Here is a 23,433-nt window from a genome sequence, read left to right as displayed (position 1 = left end):
GTCGTCTGTACCTGTGAATGTGTGGGATAGCGAGGGCCTTCAGTGTACTGGTCACTTCGGCCACACACAGCAGGGCGCTCCCCATAACGTTCCTCTCCTCTTCTGCGTTCTCCACCAGCTCCATCGTCCGGCTCAGCACCGGCAGGAAGGTCTCCTGGTGGCCAGCGCCAAAATTGCGGCACAGCAGCTTTAGGCTGTAGAGGGCAGTCTGTCTATTAATGGCCTGCTCCTCTTCCTCTTGACCACTGACCTGAACACGTCCACGGCCCACAATAACCAGGAGATCTCCCATCAGTTCCAGCAGCATGACCACCTGGGACACACACGGGAGCAAAGTCACGACCGTTTTCTGATTCGTAAACTTTATCTGTTATAGTTGCTAGCATTACTTCCTTCCATCCAGCTGTGATTTACATTTTGGACGATGGCATCTAGAAAATGAGGGCTTAAGTAACAAGGGGCACAAATATATTGAGGCAAAAAAAATATAGAACAGAACACATCATGTGTGAAAAGTACAAAATGATAAAGGGTCCCTATAAACTAGTGCCAACAATTTGTTAAAGAGAGATATAAATCGACAACCAGTTCTCAAAATGGTGTGTTTCCGGTTATTGTTAATCTTTGCGCCTTCTGGTCAAATTTCATTCCACAGTGTTGACTTTCCCAAGTGAAAATAAGGCACTAAAGTGGATAAATTAGAAAGATGTGCTCATCAGTCCACACTAAAACAGCTGTAATTATGAAAACTAGCTTTTAGAAAACTGATGATGAAAGGGTAGGGCTGGACAATAATTCAATATCCATATATATATCGCAATATAAAATAACAATTGTATGAATTTTATACACATTTAATATTTAAATATACATTATTTACAGCATCTGTCACTGACTGATGTTAATTACAGGGCGCTGTCGCTTCATTGCACTCCATTTTACAGTTAGTTTAAAAATATTTATATCGACAAAGCCAAGAGGTTCACATTGTCAGTGATATCATATTGCTTTAAGTTCTTTGCAGTTTTTCTGAAGCTTTTTTTAAATTGTTCATCCAGATATTGGAATTATATCGTAACGACAATATATTTCCAATATCAGGACGAACAATGAAAAAATATATAATATATTGTGATATAAATTTTGGCCAAATCGTCCAGCTCTATATAAGGGTGTCATGCGACCCCCACCATTCCAAAACTGTGAAGCCTGTTGTCAATATTTTGGTTGCAGTAAATATTTTAACGTGCCATCACGTTTTAAGTGTTCCTCATTTTTAAAATATGTTTCAGCCTCAGTATCTGTCTGTGCAAAGACGCTTCCTTCTCCTCTCCATGGTCTCTTGGTGTTGGATGCTATACAGAATGCCACTGCAGCATGTGATCAAAGTACCATGGTGGTAATGACTGGGCATAGAGTGAATGAGTGAGTGTGTGTTCCTGCCTTGCGCCCAGGCCTGAGTAAAACTATCACAGACACCTACCTGCTGCTCCTCCCACTGTGTTCTCTGCTGCAGTCTGTTGTTGAGGAGCTCCATCGCCTTCCTCCTGACAGACGCCAGGTGATTACCCATCAGCCCCCTCACCACCGTGATGAAGGTGTCCGTGGGCAGGAGGGAGTTCACCTTCAGAAAATCAAAAGGAATCCAGGTTATTTTCTGTTCACTTCATGTAAGAGATGACTTTTCCCCACCCATCCTTAACATGTGCAAGTTCATTAGATATCGATGGAGTAATGTGATGTTTACATACGTTGAATGAGATTATGATAACACACAGATATCACAGGAGCTGGGTATCTTATAAAAAATATTTGTTATCCAGAAGTACATCTTTATGTAATATGTATAAACCTATATATGAATTACACCCTAAAGATTACCAACAATGATCTGCATTGTTGAGATTTACAAACCTTAAAGAAAGACTCTGGCCCAACTCTAATCCAACTTTCTGCTGTAAAAACATTACATCTCTAGTCGTATGCTGTGAGGTGAGGTGGGCCTACCTTGTCCAGAACATCGTAGGACTTTGTGAGCATTGCCCTCCAGAACTTGGCAGTGGGTTTGTCAGCGTTCTCCTCCACACACTGAGCCACGGTGTGAATGTAGCGTAGATTCTCCTCCAACAGCCTGAACACACATCCGAATTTCACATAGGTGTTAATCTTAAGAGAATCCATAAAGGTGCTGTATACAATTCTGGAGAACTGGCTGTTCATATTTCAACTCGATAGAAAAACAAACACACCCCTCCCTCTCTTCAGAAGCTCTGCCTCCAAACTCAGGCACACTCATTGCTAAGGTGATGACAGTGGGCTTGCGGACCAAAACAAACACCCCCTGAGGCGGATAGGCTGGAACAGTGTTGTGTTTCTAGGTTAATTTCCGTTTCGTTTGTTTCCTGATTTACCAACCAGGGCTGAGTATGAATTTTAATACGATGCACAAACAGAGCGGAGCGCTTGTGAATCGTGAGGAAAACTTTTCACTTGAGATCATATACAGTACCTTTAAAGGAACGCTAAGTAAGATATGTTTGTTTTTTGGCTCCTGGGGCTCCACCTAGTGTAAATCATATTTACAGCACTGTACTGAAATCAATTGGGAGGGGGGCTAGTTTCCTACCCTCCTCCAAAAGTTACACAGTGCATTTCCTGTAGTGCTGGGCCCAGAGTATCAATGACAGATGCTCTATTCTCACTTTTACAGTTCATTGAAGCATCACAATGATTTTGAAGCTGTACATTTAAGGTAACAATTACACAGTGTTCCTTTAAGACATATAAACTGTTTTTCTAAAGACAATGTGTTGCCTGTGTTGAACTCACTAAACGTCTATTGTGATGGAAATGCATGTGCATAGAGCATACTCACAATTTCCGAATGGGAATGTGTTCAGATACAGACCATTACATGGCTTGTAATGTTCTATTTCATGGATTATTTTGGTGATTGGACTCTTGCTCTATATCAGATCCATATTTCTTCAGATTGGCCTCAGCTGGTCGATTGTGACGGAGACGTGAACATGTTTCCTATTCCAACTGATCCGATTATTAATGGTTCAGCAGAATGAATGAATATTACGTTATTGAATCTCACCTTTGCTGAAGTTCCTGCAGAGAGCTCTCAGTCAGATCCTCACTGTCAGCCACCTGAATCACAATCAGAACAACGTTTCAAGTAAAATTTTAACCTTCTTTAAATAATAATAAAAAAAAAGTATTATTATTATTATTATTATTATTATTAATTATAAAGGAAAGATTTTTATATGACAACACCTGCTTACCTTCCCCACAAAGCTGCTGGAGGCCAGTAGCTGGGCCATAAAGGACACTGAGAGAAATTTAAAATGGCGAAGCTCCTTTCCACTGTGGGATTCCACGCTGAAGATCAGCTCCGAGGCGCTCTCCTCCCTCTTCTCTCCTCTCGCTCCTCGCGTCTTTCTCTTCTCTGGGACTGAAGGGATGACAGCTCGTGAGCCATGCTTTGGTTATTCACACTGATACACATAAAAGACCAACAGAAGCCAAACACCACGGGCAAAAACTAAGGCTAATTTATGGTCGGCACACTGCAGTTAAGCAGCTGGAGTTGTAAAAGGTTTCACGGGCCAAGATCTTCAGGATCATCAGTGAGTGAGGTTGGACTGATTTCACACGCCCCACTTCAACTAAAAGAGAAGGAGAAGGAAGGATGTGGCTCTTACCGTCTTCTTTGTCCTGCGGCAGAGTAATGAGGAACTGCAGGATCTTAATGAGAGAGGTGAGCTGCTCATGAACCTCAAACTCACAACAAATCCAGATCCAGAACTCCTGATCCCTCTCCAGCGCTGCCTCCTAAACCCCACAGTAAATACAAGGTTGGATTCTGGAGATTCAAATAACCTGTTTTTTGATATGAATATTGCAGTGCAGGGGATTTTAAATGTGTGTGTTGGGGGTCCCAATAATTGCCCAAGGGCTATTTACTGTCATTACTTATTACTACTTTTAGGTAGCACTTCCTGTGCAGATCCACAACACAATCACAGGGTGAGGATTCACCACAGGTGAGAGGTGACTGTAACATCACTAAGAAAACCTTAAAGACACCACAAGAATACATTAGCAACTTCTAACTTGCCTTGTCAGCTGTGGCAGTGGTGACGGCGGTGTGCTGTTTGAAAAGGAGGAGCAGTAGGACCCAGAGGAATCGGGAGGGTCCCAGCGTGCCCATTAGCTGTTTGAGGATGGGCAGACGACGGTGCTCGGGCACGTGTGGAAGAGCATCAACAAAAACGTGCACAATACGGGTCACTACTGCCTCCATCTGATCCCCGGGCCGAGCCCCTGCTCCTTCGTGAGCCTGGGGGAGGAGAAGAGGAGAGAACAGACACACAAGGAGACACCACGAGGGTCATTGTCATAATCTGGTCAGCTATGGATTTAGCTATTACTGTCTGTGACTTTACAAATGTAGAGCACTAAATATAACATAAGCCTTTAAAGTGCAGTTCCTATCTTGTACTCGTACCCGGATGAGGGCGGGGATGACGGTCTGCACAGTCCGACTGATGACCTGGAAGCTGTAGGTGTCGTCCAGCCGCATGATGTTGGCCCCCATGAATGTGAAGATGGGCATGATGTTGTGCAGAACTTTCTCCTGAACAGCAGAAGGAGAGAGGGATAGGTTACACAGATCCGAGAAGGTTTACACAAACACACGCAGGTTTAGGTGTGTGTTACTCACAGGGAAGATTCCCGCTACGGCACCCAGCAGCAGAAGCGCGTGGTGGTGGGTCTGAGGCATGTCTGACGTCCTCACACACTGCACAACCAGCTCCACACTGAACTTATCCTCATCCAGGACGTCTAAAACAGAAAATTTATCACTGCAATGCTAACAGTCTTGACCCCTAAAAGCCAATTTATACTTCTGCAATGCATCTCTCCACAAATGTAGCTACACATCGCATTGTCGCAGACCGCAACGACTGTGATTGGTCAGTAGTCCATTAGGACATTGTTTATGTTGAACCTAAGAACTACAGAAACATGAACTTCTCTTCCCCACAGTATAGACACTGCACACAGCAGCAAATTCATGGCAAAGAGATTTCCTCAGACATGGTGTGGACATGCAAAAAGAAACCACGAGGGACCACGTGCCGAAAAACGTGCCGGATTTTTAAATTTGTGTCTTTGCTGGCGCTTAATGCAAACTATGTCTCAAACAATGCCCTCCTTCCTAAATAGTGCACTTTAAAGCTTTAAAAACAAAAACAAACACACCACTACACTGTGTACTACATAGTGTAGAGGAAAGTGTTTCTGATTCTGTGGTGTGGTAATGTAATTGCAGAACAGTGCAGACACCAACACAAGCTTAAACCCTCACAACAGCGCAGGTTCTGCATCAGCTCAACACAGAAGTATAAATTGGCTTTAAAAAAGGTTCAGTGGTGTGAATTTGACCATTGCTTATTTAATAAAATGCATAATTTCCCATCTACACTAGGTGGCAATGTCACAGTTGTATCATTAACAATTCACTGGTGATACTTCTTAAATCCCCACTAATATCATCACTTCATTTAAACCCCTAAAAATATATTTGGAATAATCATAATCCAGGTATTTAAAGTGCGTACCTTTGCTGATGGGTCCTCCCTGTGGAGAGAGCTTCTGACACACGTTCAGGAGGACGCTGAGGAGCAGCTGCTTGGTGTACTCCAAGTTCTCCTGCTCCACAGAGGGATCCAAACATCTGCAGCACAGAAATCATCAGCAAAACATCAGTAACTGCAGCAAAACTGGATAACACTTTGTTTAACATGGTCAAAACTGAGTAAATTAATAACTGTTTGGAGATACTAGGTCAGAGCTATTGAAGCTGTGGGGCAGAAGGAGTTAGAGGGGCCTGTGTCTGAGAGATGAGATTCTTATACATTCTTATTTTCCAAACTCTAACCAACTGATGCTGGTTTATTTTTAGGGATGAGTTTTTTGGGCCAATTCCGATAACTGATAATTTGATGTTTTGTAATTAAAGCAAATTCACTTTGAACTAAAGCAAAATTAATTCTTCTTAAAGTGGGACGTCATAGGACAAGCCTTTTCTGTTTATTAGTTTTTATAATTTTATTAGTTGTAGTTAATTTACATTTTTATCAAAGATTTACTGCTTCCCCGTGAATGGCTTCTAGAGGGGCGCTAATTAGTGTAGCACCGGATTGTTTTGGAAAGTGAGGGAGAGAGCGGCATAAAGCAGCTCTGAGCGAGCGAGGGAGAGAGAGTATGTTTGATATCATCAGTCAAACATTCAGATGCTGAATGACTCTATTTATTTTCATGTGTTTTGTATATGAAAAGCTCCTGCACTGTGGTGGCTGAGAGTATCTTTCTGTTGTTTAACTTGCTCTCTCTGTGTGTGTGTGTGTGTTTACACTGCTATCTGTGTGTACTGAGCGTCGCTGATATTTTAAATTAGATTTTACCACGGAGAAATTTAATCCCAGAAATTGTTCTCTGCAGAAAGTGTGAAAAACCTCCTCACGGCAGACATTAGTTGTGTATTTACAGGCATCAGTGAATATCCAGCACCAATTTATCAGTTGGAATTTTGGGTACAATTCCAATATCAGACCGATAACTAAAAAAAAAAAATAACATCACTGTTTTTTGTTTGAACATCAGAATCAGAGGAGAGCTGTAGCTTCATGGGTTTCGACTGCCCTCTGGATGAAGAGAGAAAGCCCCCCAGAGCGTGTGTTCTGTTCATACGAGCAAAAATTTGCAGGGGAGCCCTCCACAGGAAAATGCTTGAATACCCATTTACTAAGTCAAATAAAAGTGGTGTCTTGTGACATATAGTGTCTCGTATCCTCAGAGGCAGCTGTCTAAATAACTCTGTGTTCCAGCCGACATCCAGCCTCTCTCTATCTCTCACACAGAGAGAGAGAGAGAGAGAGAGAGAGAGAGAGGTTACTGAGACACTGTTAGACAGCGATTACATCACCACCCAATGAATATGGATTCAAGCTCAACGCTCGGACTCAGTCAGACAGCTGCGTCATTCTGGTGCCCGGGTGCTAGACGGTAACTGCTGCACCAATCAAGGTGGCTGGGCTACTTTAAACTCCACAGACTTGCTGTGGGAGGGAAACGGAAGTAGATGTCGTACCTGGAGAGAAGGTTGAAAAGGGCCGGAACCAGAACCTGTGGCCGCTTCAGCTTCTTCTTGTGCTGCAGGAGCTCCAGGATCAGAGTGACCCTTGGCCAGGACACAGCGCTCTCCTCTGGCAGAGCATCCGGAGCTTTCCTTTGAGTAGAAATAGATCATTAATCAATCATTTGATGAATTTGGGCACCCAAGGTGTAAATATTTGAAGCAAATACAGAGGACATGCTTTTGCTTTTTTAAACCTATACGGTTAATGATTATGTGCTGAATATTATATTATTACATGCACTTCATGTTAAACGGTGCAGTAAAAGGTGTTCACTTATTTTCTCTTTGAATCTGGGTCACATACTTGGGCTGAACTTTGCTTCGACGAGTTTGCTGCACACTTCCTGAAACTTTGGGCTTTTCCACAGGGGTCAATTCATTAGCCACCAGCTCGGCATCTACAGTGATCTACAACACACAGGGAGGTGTAGTTTATGAATAATCCAGAGACAATAACTGCTTTAAAAGACTTCTGACTCATTTCATCTTTCACAATTACTTGTTATTATTATTTTTCTTGATTTACTTTTCATACTTGTTCTATTTGAATATTTTCATTTTATTCTGTTTTATTCATAACATAAGTTTAATATCATTTATACGTTTCCTGCGTTCTTTATTTTTTTTATGTCTTTTCACAGACAAACAATACAGAGGAACATTAAGAGCAAAAAGGGCTTAAAAGGATACTTTTCTGATGTTGTGAGGGTCACTCACCCCTTTGAAGACACTGTTGATGGTCTGGGAGCAGGTGGGGCCTTTGCTGTCCACCAGCAGGTCAAACAGAACTCCCAGAATCCTCTGCTGGATCTTTTCCTCTCCCAGCGCCGAGAAGAAGGGTTTTGTGATCTGCAGTGTGACAGACTAATTAGCGTTGACTCTAATTACAATGAGGAGTTACTAACATTGTGACTAATAGCCACATCTCTCATTCCTTAAATAAGCCTCACACCACTCAGCTTGGACTGACAGAGGACTTCACAGAATATCTTGGTTCTTACGGAAGTCGTTCCACAGGCAGTGAGAGGGGCATGTGCTCACCTGCTCGAGGGTGATGATCTGGAAGCTGGAGATGTGAGGGTAAGGTCTGGAGGAGGTGCGCAGGGCTGTGATGAAGAGCTCCAGGCTGTGAGCGTCTCGAGACAGAAGAGGCGCAGACGCTTCGTTAAACTTCCCCAACAGCAGCTGCAGAAACAGAGCCTCGTCTGGCAAAAACACCTGCGAGTCCGGCCCAAATTGCTCCAACAAACGCTCCACAGCCGGCAGGAGGATACGTAGCACTGACTGGGGAGAGGGAGAGGGAGAGAGATTAAGCCTGAGGACTTAATGCTTTTAATTGCTTGCTGGATTTCTGTGCATCATTTAAGTCACACATTTGCACACAACAGTCAATACCACTGGAGCTCAACAGGCTTGGAGGAGATTCTGTTACAACAGGAGACAACCCATAACCCAACCCCTGATGTGTGTGTACCGCACCTCTCCGTTGACGTCCTTCAGCGCTCGGAGCAGGACTTTAGCCATGTAGCAGGGGCAGTCAGGAGCTTGAACACACTGCACGAGCTGCTCCACAGCCAACAGCAGCTTATTCTTGCCTTTTACCGTCACACTCACGGCCTCCTCGTACATCCTGGCTAGAGCCTGCAGTCAGGAAACACACACAGTCAGCATAAGTGTAAGTCCAACACACAAACATACACTAATTACCTATTCAAACTTCTCAGATAACTATTCCTCAACCACAGAGCTTCTTTAAAGACCTACAATCTACTCTGAAGGCATTCCACAGGATTTTGGAGAGTGCCTTTGCCCATTCTGCCAAAGCTGGATAAATTTGCGACACACAATCACAGTTTTGTTTCATTTTAAGAGTTCTGAGTGGGTCTGAGCTAAGCCCCATGATATTATGAACCAAAGTTTGTGCACAGGGGCACAGTCCTGCTGAAAAAAGAAGGCCAAACACAAGCTCCCAGAACATTTTTACACATATGTTTTCAGCTGTCAGTGGTGGCCTGCGTGTACTTAGCACTGTCAGATAAGAGGGAGTGATGACGGAGAGAGTTATCAATTGAAGATGTGAGAGATAAAAACTGGATATATATTTATGAGGTAAATGAGAGTACCTAGCATCAGGAGCAGATATTCATTCCCATCCTCTGAGAAATGATTCAAACAGAGGTGAGAGCAACAATATGGTGATTTGTGGACAGAAGCTGAAAGGTACGGACCTGGCTGAGGTACGCGGGGTCAGCCACGAGCTCCTCAGCTGCTCTGAGCAGCTTCTCAATCAGAGGGCAGTACGGAGAGGAGGTGACCCCCGAGAGGGTCTGAAACACGGCCAGCGCCGCTCTTCTGACTTCACCGATGCCGCAGCTCAAACAGCCCAGCAGAGACGGCACCACTGCGGGCAGAAAAAGGGACTTTCAGTTGCTTTCACAGAGTATAACCACTTGTAGTCGTCAAACGGTTTTTCAGGTCCTGTACCTGGAGACGAGGCAGAGGCCAGTTGGCTGAGAGTTTCTGAAGGAGTGGCAGTCAGCAGAGCTTTGGCCATGTACAGAGCACGAGTCTGCAGCAGAGCAGACACTCGGACCTCCAGCTGGTCACTCAGGTTGCTGCTGTAACCCCACAGCAGAGAGAAGAACTTGAAGAGATGCTCCGGCTTGCTTAGGTGCACCTGAGAAAAGCCAATGTTACCTATATATTAATTATCATTATTAGAATATCACATATCAGTGGCCTAGAATGCGCAGCTTGCTACAACCCTTCTATGTAAGCAGCTCATAAATAAAGTGTGGTACCTGTAGAAGGAGCTGCATGAGGGTCCTGAAGCAGGAAGCCAGGGGTCCCTGACCAGCCCCTGTGACCACCACGTCAAACACACAACACAGAAGCTGCAGGTAGCAGCACGTACTGGTGTCCAGCTTCTCCGGGCTCCACCAGCGGTCATCTGAAAAAAAGAATTGCCAGAAGAGCAACCTGTAAGTAGGTTTCCCAAAATACTTTTACACTGTTGTATGTTTGGTTAAGTAGCTAGTTTTATATAGCTTGCTAATTTATGTAAAATAACACAGTAATTAAAGTGACAGGGAGAGCTTTAGCGCTCTTATTGTGGTAAGGAACATTAGGCCAGTCTGATAAATCACTTACAATGTGTATTGTGAAAACACTACCACAGAAAGAAAGCTAGGGTTTCCTCTGGTGCTCATTCCTAATTCTAATTTTTATATTCCACCTTAAATGGTGCAGCAGGCACAAATGCTAGAATGTAATTTCTTTTAAATGTGGAATGAACATTTTTAAAACAAACCTGAAAAATTTAAACGTAAGACACAACTTTAAAGCAACACTAGGTAAGATTTGGGTGTTTTGCTCCGGGGCTCCCCCTAGTGTAAATCCTATTTACAGCACTGTACTGAAATCAAACAGGAGGGGGAGGAAGGTGGGTTTCATATCTTCCTCCAGAAGTTACAAAGTGTAGGGCAGAGCTCAGAGGAGCAATGGCAGAGGCCATATTCTCCCAACTACAGCTCATCACAATGATTTCTAAGCTGTTATTTTGCAGTAAAAATATTATGTAATGTTTCTTTAAGGAGGAATGGAACAATTCTGTTACTCCACAAACCACATCAGGAATGTTTTGGTGTTTAAATGTAACCCTAGGTAGTAGTTTTACTTTAAAAATAAAAATGCTCCATTGATCGGTAAAAGGGAGAACAGAGGCTCTGTTGTTACTCTGGGTTCAGAACTGCAGGACAGTGCTGTAACAGTAAATTACACTCTGCAACAGTAGGGGGAGCCCAGGAGCCAAAACACCAAATCCTAGTGTCGCTTTAACAATACTGAACAAAGGTTTCAGCCACAGACTCCAGAGAGTTACCTCTGAAAGATGACTCTGGGCATTTGAGAGCGGTGATGAAGAGGCGGAGGAGGGAGAGGAGGAGGAGACCGTGCTCCCTCTCTGCCTTCTCCCCAGCATTCAGTCTGGATAGGAAAGCTCCCAGCACCTCGTACACAGGCAGGATCACAGGCACCGAACTCTGACCTTCAACCAGCTGTGGAGTCCAACACACACACACAGTTAATTTAGTATTTATTTCTGACCCACAAACTGAGTCAGCCACGAGAACAAATTTCAGACTAAACTGCACTGATGTAAACGACGTGACGAGTGATTTGGTGTGGAACTTGTCTCAGGTTTTCACAGTTGAGGTGAAAGGAAGCAGACGACTGCCTCTCAAAGCTCACAGAAAGATATTAAACCAGATGGTTATGGATTCTCTGCCTGATGTGTGAGATTTGCTTTACACTAGTTTCCAGATGAGGCTGTGCCAGAGGGGTACAAGCAATAATGAACCATTTCACATTCAACCATGCTCAATGGGTTCAGAGGGACTATTACTAGTGCTCAGTAAAGCTTTGTCTAACACACTAACACAGCAATATATATGGACTTACACACTTGTATAAGAACACCTTTGTCATATTATTCATTTTTTATTCAGCAGCAGGAGTAAGTGTGCGGACCTGAGCTGAGTCCGGCTTGTCCAGATGCTCGAGAGCAGGCTCCAGGAGGCTGAAGAGCGTCTGAGCCGTGTGCAGATGTTGACTCTCGCTGAGAGAATCCAGAGACTGGAGAAGAGCGTGACTCAACACCACAAATGCAGCTCGGTCTCTAACGCCAGCACACTGCCTGTTGAGCAAACTACACATACTCTCGATCTGTATACACACACACACACACACACACACACACACACACACACACACACACACATCAGTCATTCAGAAACAGATCTCTTCTGGAGCTGTTCAGAGCAGGGAACTCAAACTGAAATGACCCAGAGGGCCGTTAGTCAGATGGTCTTTTCTAAGTGAGGGTGGGCACATATTTGAACTACATAAAGTTGAACTTGGCTTTGAAGCCCCTGCTGCAGATAAAGCTCTAAACATCCAAAGACTGTGGTCTGTTCAAAACATGATTCTTACAGCACTGCGTTTCTCAGATGGCTCCATGGCGGACAGGTTCTTGGTCAGTGTGCTGATGAGCATCTGGCTGGCCACACCCACAACATCAGCAGGAGGAGTCTTCCGCAGGATGTCCTTTAGGGCTGTAGAGACACAACAGGAAGAGCGGGAGATCACCCACACGTTATTGCATACTCCTGGTTAAGAACGTCTCTCTGCATTTACTTATGTTCACACATGGACACACATTTTGATGAACCTGTTAATAAAAAGAACAATGACCACTGTTCGATTTAGGGGTGAATATACAGGGGTTAGACAATGAAACTGAAACACCTGTCATTTTAGTGTGGGAGGTTTCATGGCTAAATTGGAGCAGCCTGGTGGCCAATCTTCATTAATTGCACATTGCACCAGTAAGAGCATGTGCATCCAGTGGTTTAAACATTGTATCCTGAAGGCGGTGCCATTTATCAGGATGACAATGCACCAATACACACAGCAAGACTGGTGAAAGATTGGTTTGATCTTTGATTCACGAAAGTGAAGTTGATCATGGCCTGCACAGTCACCAGATCTAAATAAAAAAAACACTCCGGGGGGTGGATGACTACTGACTTTAGACTGACCAATTAAATGTTTACAGAGAAGGTTATCGACCAATAACGGTAGACTACTTCCCCACACCCCCTTTTTTCACTCAAGCGAACCAAACGGAGTAGGGGAGGGCAGGACTAGTTTGTGAACGAAACGCTTCTCGAAATTCTATGTAAGCTCTAGAAAAACAAAATCCCGGACCTTTGTGAAATTCCGCCTGGACATTTTTTAAGTCTAAAAACATAACATGTCCGGGTAAAAGAGGACGTCTGGTCACCCTATTATTGAGCCACTTTGGGGTGTTTTGGAGGAGCGAGTCAGGAAACGTTTTCTTTCCCGCAAAAGAAGGCCCTACACCATACTAATAAATTATTGTGGTCTAAAACCAGGTGTTTCAGTTTCATTGTCCAACCCCTGTATATTGTCTGTACAAATATATGTTTTAAATATTTTTTAAGTTAAAATTCCAAACATTCTCCTGTTTTGAAATAATCTTATGGTAACTCTTGCACAACATTAAAAATTATCATTCTCAATTAAGTATTCACGATCGCTAACATGGAAATAACCACCTTTAAATCATCTAAAACAGAACTCACACATACTTCTGGATACAATATTGTCCCCAGAAACAGAACAAATCCATCACATGCTTCTGCAGCGCTTTTGATGGAGCTGCCAATACATTTTTAGGTTATTTTTTGTTGAATAATATGATAATGATCATTTTACAGTCACCATAAAATTACAGAAAAGCGGGAGAATGTTTGAATCTTTAATTACAAACCCCTAACACTATAATAATAGACAGACAAAGTATTTATTGCTGGAAAGCAAAAGCGCAAAAACAGTGTGATCATACCATGTGTCCAGCCCTGAGTGATAGGATGTTGGGTCAGTAATCGTGTCTCTGACACACATAGAGTCAGCTGAAGTGTGGCGGACTCAGGCTCAGGATTGGTCACAAGCAGAAAGGGCAGCAGCTCCCAACCAATCAGAGCCCTGAGCTGAGGGCTGCCATCATGAAGACGTGGGTCGTCGAGCACTTGGACCGCAGCCTTTAACACCTCACACCTGTGGGGGGCAGCATCATAAGCACACGTTACTCTTATTTACTTAGTCTGGGAAAGGGTCAGGATTTCAATTGTCGCTACAAAAACACTACATAGTAACTCACACACATACTCACTCACAACTAGCAACTGCACCACCAGGGGCGCTGTTTCTCAAATTCTCATTCACAAGTATGAGCTAATGTGCTGCACCTCAGTGACATAATGTCAAATACTTCATAAGAACATTTTATTTGTTATAAATAAATGCATAATTATGAATGATTTGCGGCAAAAAAAAAATAATTTAAAATGAGACCTGTACCCGAAAGTATTAATGATTTACATTTTATACTAAAAACTAAATCATACATTGCTTTCCAGTTTCCCTAAATGTAGCTAATCAGCCAAGTCATGTATGATATGCAGTATTAGTTATTTAAAGTTTAATATTTGACACATCCTCTATATGTGGACTATTTATTAAACTGACTTTTAGAGCAAGGAGACGGAAAAGGAGTTGAAACCACCTGCTCCACGCAATGACCTGTTTCTGCAATATTTTTCTATCAGTATCCAGTTACTGAGTCTCATTACTGTACAATAACAATTCTAAAATAATCTATTGTTCTACTTATAAAGACAGAAATTGCAACAACAATAACATTGAATCCAAGTCATTTTGGACTGTTTCCACTGCTCCATTCCGTTCGAATTATTCACACAGTGAAAAAGGACAACTAACATTTTTTAAAATAGTAGAAATTTTAACAAACCACAAATACACACCATTGATCAGAGTGCGACGGCTGAATTCGATGGAGAAGAGAAACCAGGCTGGACACTGTGTCTTCTGGATCCATTCGGTCAATGTACAACTGCTTGGACAAAATCAGAAAGAACATGTAGCCGGAGCTAAAACGCTGACCTAAAAAAGGTCTATACGTTTAAAAAAATAATATCACAGAATGGCGTGACAGGTTTCCAACAGGTTAACACAACTGTAGGACAATATTCTGTTAAAAAAATGTCCCTTGTGTAAAATGGTTTGGCTCAGTGTTTGTGTTTTAGTAACCGAGGTAGAGCAGCACCTGCAGAGCTGAGAGTGCAGACTGAACAACCTCGGGAGCGTCATCCTTTATCCTCTGCAGCAAAGAGTCCTTCAGAAAGTCCTCGTCAAAGCCCTCCTACATACACACACACACACACACACACATTAATGAGAAACATTTCGTATTCAAACTAGAAGCTCAAAGTGCTGCACTAATTTACCTTGAAACATCTTGTTAGATAATAACTGAACAAAACCCTCATTGATAATCTTATTCCCCATACTGTACGAGCACTAATATTACGGGATATTAAGGATGTGTTAGGCTACAGACTAAAGTCCTCCCTGTGTCTGCTGCAGGAAATCTGGAGGGTGAACTGATATAATCAATAGTTCTGAATGTGAACTCGAACCTTGCTGTGGATCATTTTGAATGGTCTCAGTTTATTGAGGGTTTAGGTTTATAATTCCAGGCCTGAGTAAAGCTGCAGGGAGAGTGATTCCATACCTGTCCTGAGGAGAGGATGGTCTTCAGGTGATCTAGAGCCATGTTCCTCACAGAAGAGAGGGGGTGGTTGAGGCTGAGCAACAGAGACGTGTCTGAATCTGCTAGAAGCTAAATACACACACAGTGTTAATCACCAGGGTGCACATGGTATTTTTAGGTGTGTAGTCCCTACATAAAAAAAAAACAGGCTCTAAGAGACATGTGACATCATGGAAATCAATGCATTTACATATATTTCATATATTCAGCAAAGAGCTGATTAGTGCCGCCCACTTAAAAATGCAGACAAAAGTGTCTAACCAGCCAATCAAAACAGTTTAGCATCAGATTTTTAATGTAATGACATTCAGAACCTTTTTATACATAACATGTATATTAATGGCTACGGCCTTAAAACCTAAAGAAAAATCCGCCGACCTGGTATTTGCCACAGCTCATGGTAAGAGAGAGGAACTGGTGAAGGAGGTTCTTCTGTTGATCTGTAGTCAGTTCACTAATACAGCTCTGCAGAACTGTGTCCAGAGCCCCGGGATACCTACAACACAACCCATCAAGGTTAGGGATCTAGTCTTAAAAGGGGCAATATCTTGGAAAAACACAAATATAAAATCCAGTGCCTAGACAAGACCTTCGGATGCAACTCACTTGTGCTCAAAGAGTCTAACAACTGGCTGGACCTTCTGACTGAGGATGGCGATTCTGTCCGAGGAGAGCTCTGAACCACACAACACATATTCCTCCAGGAGAAGCCTGTGAACACCGGAATTTCATCACAAACCAAAAACAAATATTAGACGTATTCACAGGCCAATGTCAGCGCTCACACAAGGGCAGAGAAAACAGTCTGGATGAAGAGGGAGGTTTATTTATATATTAAAAATTAAATAAATACATTATTAATAATATCCACTGCACAAGAACCTAAATGCCCAGACACTCAAAACGTCCTGTTCAATGAAAGCTTGTCCAGCTTAGCAACAGTTGCAATGAAACAAATACATTGTCATCAGCTTGCCGGCAAGGGCACGCAGCTCCGAGTGCGCTCAGGGACTTTAACGCTCCTCACCTTGCTACAGTGTTCTCCAGGCCGTTGGTCAGTGGAAGCATCTGTAGAGCCGACTCCAGCAGCCGACTGTGCAGGGTGCTGTCCACACCTTCTTCCTCCAGCTCATCTTTATAAGCACAACACAACATGCCTCTACTATTGTTAGTGCATCTACGAAAGGGAGAGAACCCACACTAGCAGAATCTCACCAATGTTCCATGAACTAAGACCCTGAATTATTTACCATTCAGTGTGAAGACGGTGTGAATGAGATGTGGCAGCATGTAGCACAGTAAAGGGCTGATATCATAGGACGCAGCTATTGTCTGCAGGGTGGGCACCAAAGAGGGCAGAGCACACAGGTAACCAAACGGCCTGAAGGGGTAAAGAACAAAAATAAGGTCAGATTATCTCTGAAAATGCAGGAAAAATACTTGTTATATTTAAATTAAAGTCATCTAGCACACACTCTTATTCAGACTCTGAGTTGAGCTACTGATACTGACAACCGCAGTGTTTCCCAAGGACTCTTACTGGTAGTTCTTACCTGAGCAGGGAACTGAACAGCAGCTTACCACTTTAAGAGCTTTAACAGTTACTCACTAGACTTTCCAGCTAATAATACATGATGTGTTTTTAGCAGCCCTAATATTATTATGACATAATAATGCACCCTGCTTTATTAACGCTGGTCTAATATCAGACCTTGTTCAGACAGGAACATCCAAACCGGATTCAAGCCACATTTTAAACTGGGTTCAAATCTGACCTTTGAACAAGTGACTCAAAAGTCAGATCCGATTTCCTGTCTATGTTCCTTTATTTCAGCAAAACATTACTTCAGTTATTTAAGGATCACATCTGACCGGCCCTGGAGGGTGAATGAAGCCTCAGAGACTTACTTTAGTCCGACGACTCCTTCCTTCTGGTTCTGCAGGAGGATGATGAGGGAGGACAGGCCTTCAGAGGTCAGCGATGAACCTCTAACCAAAGACCGGCTCACCTGGACCGCCAGAGTATCCAGCAGCTCCGGCTGCATCACCACCTTCACCGCCAGCTCGGACACGATCATGTAGGAGGTCGCTCTATAATCCAGCAGCTCTGACTTCAGACCCTGAGAAAAGAGGACAAGAGGTTGCAGGAGACGGTGCCTAAAACTGGCTTCAGACGAGGGACTGGAGACATTTCCGGAGTGGTGGCATTTATAATAATAAGAAGAAGAAAAAGAAGAACAAGAAGAAGAAGGAGTAATAAGAGCACCATAACAATTTCTCACCATGACACACAGCCTTGGTTGTTGATGGAGGATAAAGTGCTGTTCTTTCACTACCCACACCCCCCCATTGTTCCTCTGGGTCCTTGGGATCAAACCAGTAACCTTCAGGTCCCAAGCCCACTTTACTAATATTTCCCTAATCCTGTCCCTAATAGTGAATACTGATACTATAGTAAAGTTTACAGCTACTGCTGTAGAAGCATTAAAGCAATAATAGGTAAGATTTGGCATTTTGTCCCTGGGCTTCCCCTACCGTTGCAGTGTACAGTTGGAAAGGCTAATTAATTTTTACAGTACTGTTATGAAATTTAGAGGGAGGGGGGAAAAGGGGGGCGGGGCAGGGGTAGGATGGTTTCCTACCCTCCACCAAAAATTAAATAGTGCGATTTCTGCAGCGCAGGGCACACAGTAACAACAAAAGTGACTCTGTTCTCCCTATTACAGCTCAGTGAACCATCACAAAGTTATTTTAATGTAGAATTCTACCTAATGTGGCTTTAAATCTGTTGGATCATATTATTATCCAAACATAAGCAAACTGACATGAATCTGAGTTCAAAGTTTGTCTGTTTAATTTTAAAGTGACCGTCCGACATCAAAACCAAAGCGAGAACACTGAAATGGGCTCTTTAATGTTCTCTTCAGAACAGGACTGACCAGTTGCACATAGGGCAGCAGTTTGGCGATGATGGAGTCTGTGATTTTCTCCACAGCCTCCAGAGCGGGAACGATGGCCGCCGCATAGAACGAGAACATCACACGCAGCTGGGCACACTGTCCATCGTGAACAGACCCTGAATAAGCCTGAGAACAACGACAACATTAGTCAGCCTCCAACACATCAACTCCATCACCAATCACGGCTAACGTGAACTGAGGCACAGGCTGCTTACCTTCACTGACTTCTTCACCATGGTGCAGATGAAGTCCATGAAGCCCAGGTCTTTATAGCAGTGAGTGAGCAGAGTGCCCCGGGCCAAAGGTACTCCAGGTTTCTAAAGAGGGATTAAAGAGTCGTGGGTAAGAACACCACTGTTCTTTATTTCTTACTTTTTACAACTGATGTTAAAGCCAGTCAATGAAGCTATTACACTGAGGTAGGTGTTTCCAATGAAGTAGCCACTGAGGTGATGCGCAAGGTAAGTTCAGAATGGCTTCAGATAAATGTGAATACATAAATGGAATAAATGGGAATACATGGGAGGCCTGTCCCAGTAATTACATCATGACTTACCACAAAATATATGGATATTACCTCAATACATTTTGCTGAGCTCAGTATTGGCCACTGTGTTTACTGATGTGATAGTTTACTTAAGAATGGTCACCACCAATATTTCAGCACCTTATTCTGGTCTCTCTGTTCTGAAGCCATTAAATGGATATGGATAGCTTTAATTATGATTTATTTATTTAGGTAACTGCATTACTACTGTAATTCAGGGTCACGATGGGTCTGGAGCCTACCCGGAATCATTGAGCGCAAGGCAGGAACACACCCTGGAGGGGGCGCCAGTACTTCACAGAGCAACACACACACTCACACCTACGGTCACTTTTGAGTCTCCAATCCATCTTCCAACGTGTGTTTTTGGATAGTGGGAGGAAACCGAAGCACCCAGAGGAAACCCACGCAGACACAGGGAGAACACACCACACTCCTCACAGACAGTCACCCGGAGGAAACCCACACAGACCCAGGGAGAACACACCACACTCCTCACAGACAGTCACCCGGAGGAAACCCACACAGACACAGGGAGAACACACCACACTCCTCACAGTCAACCAGAGCAGGACTCGAACCCACACCCTCCAGGACCCTAGAGCTGTATGACTGCAACACTACCTGCTTCGTCACCGTGCCGCCCATTTATCCCTGGGACAAAACAGTGACCACATAAATGTGTATTGTGTTCAGTATACAGTATATAGTGATAAGTGTATTAACCTGAAGGCCATGCAGCCAATGCCATTTGTCGGTGGGGTCGCTGATGTTCAGAAGCTGAATGACCCTCACAAAGAGTTTAGTCTCATGATACGGTAAAACACAGGCGATCAGGCTGTCCTTGTTGTACAGGTGGATGTGGAACCTGAAATATTTTCACAAGAGAAACGGCCATGAACACAAAAACACTGCTCATCCCATCGTGTCCAGCTCACACTGCAGTAGGAGTAGGACAATGAAAGACACAGTAATATTATGATAATAAACAGATACATGACATACCGTAGGCAACAAAAGCCTCAATTTAGTCATGTGCAATTCCCAGCCACAGTGCAGCCAATCTGGATAATCAAATCTTACAATTTTCAGACTTTGATGATTCACTGTATGTTTTGACACTGTTCTTCATGCAACATCTAAGTTCAACACACTCAGAGGAGAACACTAACACTAACCACATCAGCTAATAGATGGCCATTCTGTCTAGTTATGGGGAAGAGGGAGCGATATCCAACCCACCCAGAGATGCCAAAGTACTGGAAAACCGGAATACAGTGGTATCATGGCAAAATTATTTTTCTCTAGAGATGCTCACTTTTAACGTCCAGCTCAAGATAAGGATCTGGAAGAGCAAAATTGTTTTTACCTGTGTATCAGCCACTCCAGACATTTCAGGGATGGCTTGAGCAGGAAGTATGGTGAAAGCTGTGTGAGGAACAGTGAGATGTTTTTGTCCAGTTTCTGGTTGACCTCTTTGGTCTGTACGCTTCGCTCCAGGTTTACAGACGAAGTACCGAAGAGAGTCTCCTGAAACTCTGCAAACACTGGCTCAATCCCCAGCAGCTCCTCCAGCCCCGTGCAGCCTGAGAAACATGTAAAATGTCTTCACAAAACTGACTAAATCTTTAACTTCGAGTGGGTTTACCTTTAATTTATAAATAGCTCAGACATTTTTTACATCAATGGTTTGAATAATCTGTTACAACCAAATTAAAAAGTAAAGCTCCCTCACGTTCAACCATACTTTTCATGAAAAGGCTTTTGAGGAGGCTAAAGCATCTCAAGGTTTTAGAACTGTATCCATCTGCTAGATCAGGAGAACATCCACAGAATGATTTTGCTTGAACTGTGATGAGCTAACTTTTACTGTCCTATGAATGTTCTATGTAATAAATTAAAAGCAGCTAATTATTTATCATAATTAGAGTAACAAATTGATCTGATTATAATTCCAAATTCTTAAAATTCTGAGTAATAAAATAAAAATCATGTGAGGTGCTCCAATGTAGGCAAATGAATATTTAGAACAGCTCAAATGTGGGAAAACGTCCCCCTTTTAAGAAAACCAAAAAGAAAATATTATTCTGAAGGGAAGAATATTTCAAATGTATGCTATTGGCCAGATGTGATTAAATTATGTCATACCCAGTGCATAAAAGTTGCTTCTGTCTAAACTGGCCGCATACTTCGGGTCAAACAGCAGCGAAGCCATCGCCTTCTGGGAAAAGATTTCCGGGGCATTCTGAGGCAGCGCCAGCCGCTTCAGCTGATGAGCTAAAGACGTCATCTTCAGCTAAAACTGCAGAGGGAAAAAGAGTCAAGTTTTCATTGCCACTTCATCTAGCAGGGCTGCTGGAAATATGCTGTAGTGCAGGGGTGTCCAAAACCTTTTTTTTTTTTAAACTGTCTTTAAGAAAACTGACCTAAAATAAAATGAAATACAACACAAAAAAAGACAATGCTACGCATTGATTCAGGATGTGCAACCCCTGCTGGATAAGCAAGTGAACTACAATAGCAGACTTGCATTCTGGTGAAATCATCTAGTGCACCTTTAAATGACTAAGTACATACAAACACATTGACCCATCTTTTACACCCGTGTGCTGTTTCTAAATCAGGAACATATTTCTTTGGCTGGAAATGTGGAGTTTAAACCAAAAGAGTGTAAACAAGAATAAATAAAGTCTATGGGTCTGAGAGATGGAGGGCATGAGACTGGAATACATTTCTTAAAGCGTATTAGCTAGAGGCTGCATTATATTTCTTGGGCTATATTAACATTGGACAAGAAAATCAGTTACTTTATGATTAAATATCATAAATATACATGTTTTACGTTTAAAAAGCAAAATTAACAGCGTGTAAGCTTTACAAGATAAAAAGAGTGTTTTTCTATTACACGCAGAGGCACTATTCCCATTCAGAAGTAGCCTAAGAGTAAACAAATTACGTTACGGTAAATAGCAACAGTGGAAAAGGTTTTAACAAGCCCAAAAATACTTTTTTACAGGTCATAAACAATGAAATAATACAGTATAAAGACAAAAGTGATTAACAGAATGTAACTACTGCACAATTTAAGGTAGACAGGAATAATAAGGCAAAGACGGACCATATTTTCAGTCTAATGTTTATGTTATCTTACCGTTGGTCTAACGTGGGGCTTAAATAAGTTTCCAGAACCTCTTTACAAGCTCAAAAATCTTAGAACTCTTCCTAAACGTTTCTAATGTTGTCCCCAGTTTCTAACAGCTCTCACGTGGCCCATGTGCTGCTCACACCGCCGCTGCAGGTCAATGTGGCGTGTACTGCCCCCTAACAAGGCGGAGGGGTACTACACTCTGTATACAATACGCAGATAAGCCATAAGATTACAACAAACCGCACTAAACAGCTCCACTGAGCACACAGGAGCATTTGTAGTTCTACAGTTACAGACCTCAGTGTCACTGCTGGACTGAGAATAGTCCACCGACCAAAAACATCCAGCCGACAGCGTCCTGTGTCACTGATGAAGGACTAGAAAACGACCGACACACACTGTGCAGTGACAGATGAGCTACTGTCTCTGACTTTACATCTACAAGGTGGACCAACGAGGGAGGAGTGTCTCACAGAGTGGACAGTGAGTGGACACAGGGTTTAAAAACTCCAGCAGCACTGCTGTGTCTGATCCATCCATCCATAAATCCATTATCTGTAACCGCTTATCCAGTTCAGGGTCACGGTGGGTCCAGAGCTTACCTGGAATCATTGGACGCAAGACCAGAATACACCCTGGAGGGAGCTGTGTCTGATCCATTTAATTAAATTATTGTACTATTATATTTCATTAATAATATAATTATTTATAAAATTCATTAATTCGTTGTCTGAAACTATTTATCCAGTTATTCACCTACCAACACGTGTTTTTGGAGCATGGGAGGAAACCGGAGCACCCGGAGGAAACCCATGCGGACACAGGGAGAACACACCATGCTCCTCACAGTCACCCGGAGGAAACCCACGCAGACACAGGGAGAACACACCACACTCCTCACAGACAGTCACCCGGAGCAAGACTCAAACTCACAACCTCCAGGTCCCTGGAGCTGTGTGACAGCATGTTTCGCCACTGTGCCCTATTATATAATATATATAAAAAATTATATTATATTATTATACATATTATTTGAATTCTGCAGCCATTTTAATTCATTCCTGTAACTACTTTTCCTTTCATTTGTTTTTCTTTAATTCTGCACCTTAAATAATAACAATATATGTTTAATTCTGACCTATACTTCCCTACTTTGTAATATGTAATAACACACACACACACACACACACACACACACACACACACACACACACACACACACACACTCCTACTCATCCACTAAACTAAAAGGACCCCTTGCGGCCACTATCCCTCTCTATTTCACACGCACGCTACCACACTTATCCTCTAAAGAAGTGTGCACTAGGACCCCTCTGCCTCTCCTCC

At 42.9% G+C, this 23,433-nt stretch overlaps 1 protein-coding gene across 2 annotated transcripts in view; it reads right to left on the bottom strand.

Moving 5' to 3' along the window:
- heatr1 (HEAT repeat containing 1) overlaps positions 1 to 22,921 on the bottom strand; it is a 28,992-nt gene extending 6,071 nt beyond the window's left edge. Inside the window, exons 1-36 of one of the 2 annotated variants that reach the window (XM_066665636.1) lie at positions 22,847 to 22,921; positions 21,087 to 21,240; positions 20,308 to 20,524; positions 19,665 to 19,806; positions 18,607 to 18,708; positions 18,371 to 18,517; positions 17,340 to 17,551; positions 16,682 to 16,812; positions 16,459 to 16,564; positions 16,038 to 16,142; positions 15,810 to 15,927; positions 15,393 to 15,500; positions 14,925 to 15,020; positions 14,623 to 14,711; positions 13,644 to 13,855; positions 12,206 to 12,327; positions 11,744 to 11,938; positions 11,097 to 11,271; positions 10,018 to 10,166; positions 9,701 to 9,893; positions 9,445 to 9,617; positions 8,696 to 8,857; positions 8,258 to 8,500; positions 7,934 to 8,065; positions 7,521 to 7,624; positions 7,169 to 7,306; positions 5,637 to 5,752; positions 4,736 to 4,857; positions 4,520 to 4,648; positions 4,130 to 4,351; positions 3,714 to 3,843; positions 3,294 to 3,463; positions 3,104 to 3,156; positions 2,008 to 2,131; positions 1,484 to 1,624; positions 12 to 313 (exon numbers count right to left, since the gene is read on the bottom strand). In XM_066665636.1, coding sequence (XP_066521733.1) covers positions 12 to 313; positions 1,484 to 1,624; positions 2,008 to 2,131; positions 3,104 to 3,156; positions 3,294 to 3,463; positions 3,714 to 3,843; positions 4,130 to 4,351; positions 4,520 to 4,648; positions 4,736 to 4,857; positions 5,637 to 5,752; positions 7,169 to 7,306; positions 7,521 to 7,624; positions 7,934 to 8,065; positions 8,258 to 8,500; positions 8,696 to 8,857; positions 9,445 to 9,617; positions 9,701 to 9,893; positions 10,018 to 10,166; positions 11,097 to 11,271; positions 11,744 to 11,938; positions 12,206 to 12,327; positions 13,644 to 13,855; positions 14,623 to 14,711; positions 14,925 to 15,020; positions 15,393 to 15,500; positions 15,810 to 15,927; positions 16,038 to 16,142; positions 16,459 to 16,564; positions 16,682 to 16,812; positions 17,340 to 17,551; positions 18,371 to 18,517; positions 18,607 to 18,708; positions 19,665 to 19,806; positions 20,308 to 20,524; positions 21,087 to 21,228 — 5,222 coding nt within the window. In that variant the 5' untranslated portion in view covers positions 21,229 to 21,240; positions 22,847 to 22,921. Of the gene's footprint in view, positions 1 to 11; positions 314 to 1,483; positions 1,625 to 2,007; positions 2,132 to 3,103; positions 3,157 to 3,293; positions 3,464 to 3,713; positions 3,844 to 4,129; positions 4,352 to 4,519; positions 4,649 to 4,735; positions 4,858 to 5,636; positions 5,753 to 7,168; positions 7,307 to 7,520; positions 7,625 to 7,933; positions 8,066 to 8,257; positions 8,501 to 8,695; positions 8,858 to 9,444; positions 9,618 to 9,700; positions 9,894 to 10,017; positions 10,167 to 11,096; positions 11,272 to 11,743; positions 11,939 to 12,205; positions 12,328 to 13,643; positions 13,856 to 14,622; positions 14,712 to 14,924; positions 15,021 to 15,392; positions 15,501 to 15,809; positions 15,928 to 16,037; positions 16,143 to 16,458; positions 16,565 to 16,681; positions 16,813 to 17,339; positions 17,552 to 18,370; positions 18,518 to 18,606; positions 18,709 to 19,664; positions 19,807 to 20,307; positions 20,525 to 21,086; positions 21,241 to 22,089; positions 22,226 to 22,846 lie in introns of those variants that run through there. The other variant, XM_066665634.1, reaches the window with a different exon arrangement.
- Between the last annotated feature and the right edge of the window lie 512 nt (positions 22,922 to 23,433).

This window comes from Hoplias malabaricus, chromosome 3, assembly GCF_029633855.1.
Source record: "Hoplias malabaricus isolate fHopMal1 chromosome 3, fHopMal1.hap1, whole genome shotgun sequence".
NCBI classification, from domain to species: domain Eukaryota; kingdom Metazoa; phylum Chordata; class Actinopteri; order Characiformes; family Erythrinidae; genus Hoplias; species Hoplias malabaricus.
This window is presented reverse-complemented; position numbering and strand designations above follow the sequence as displayed.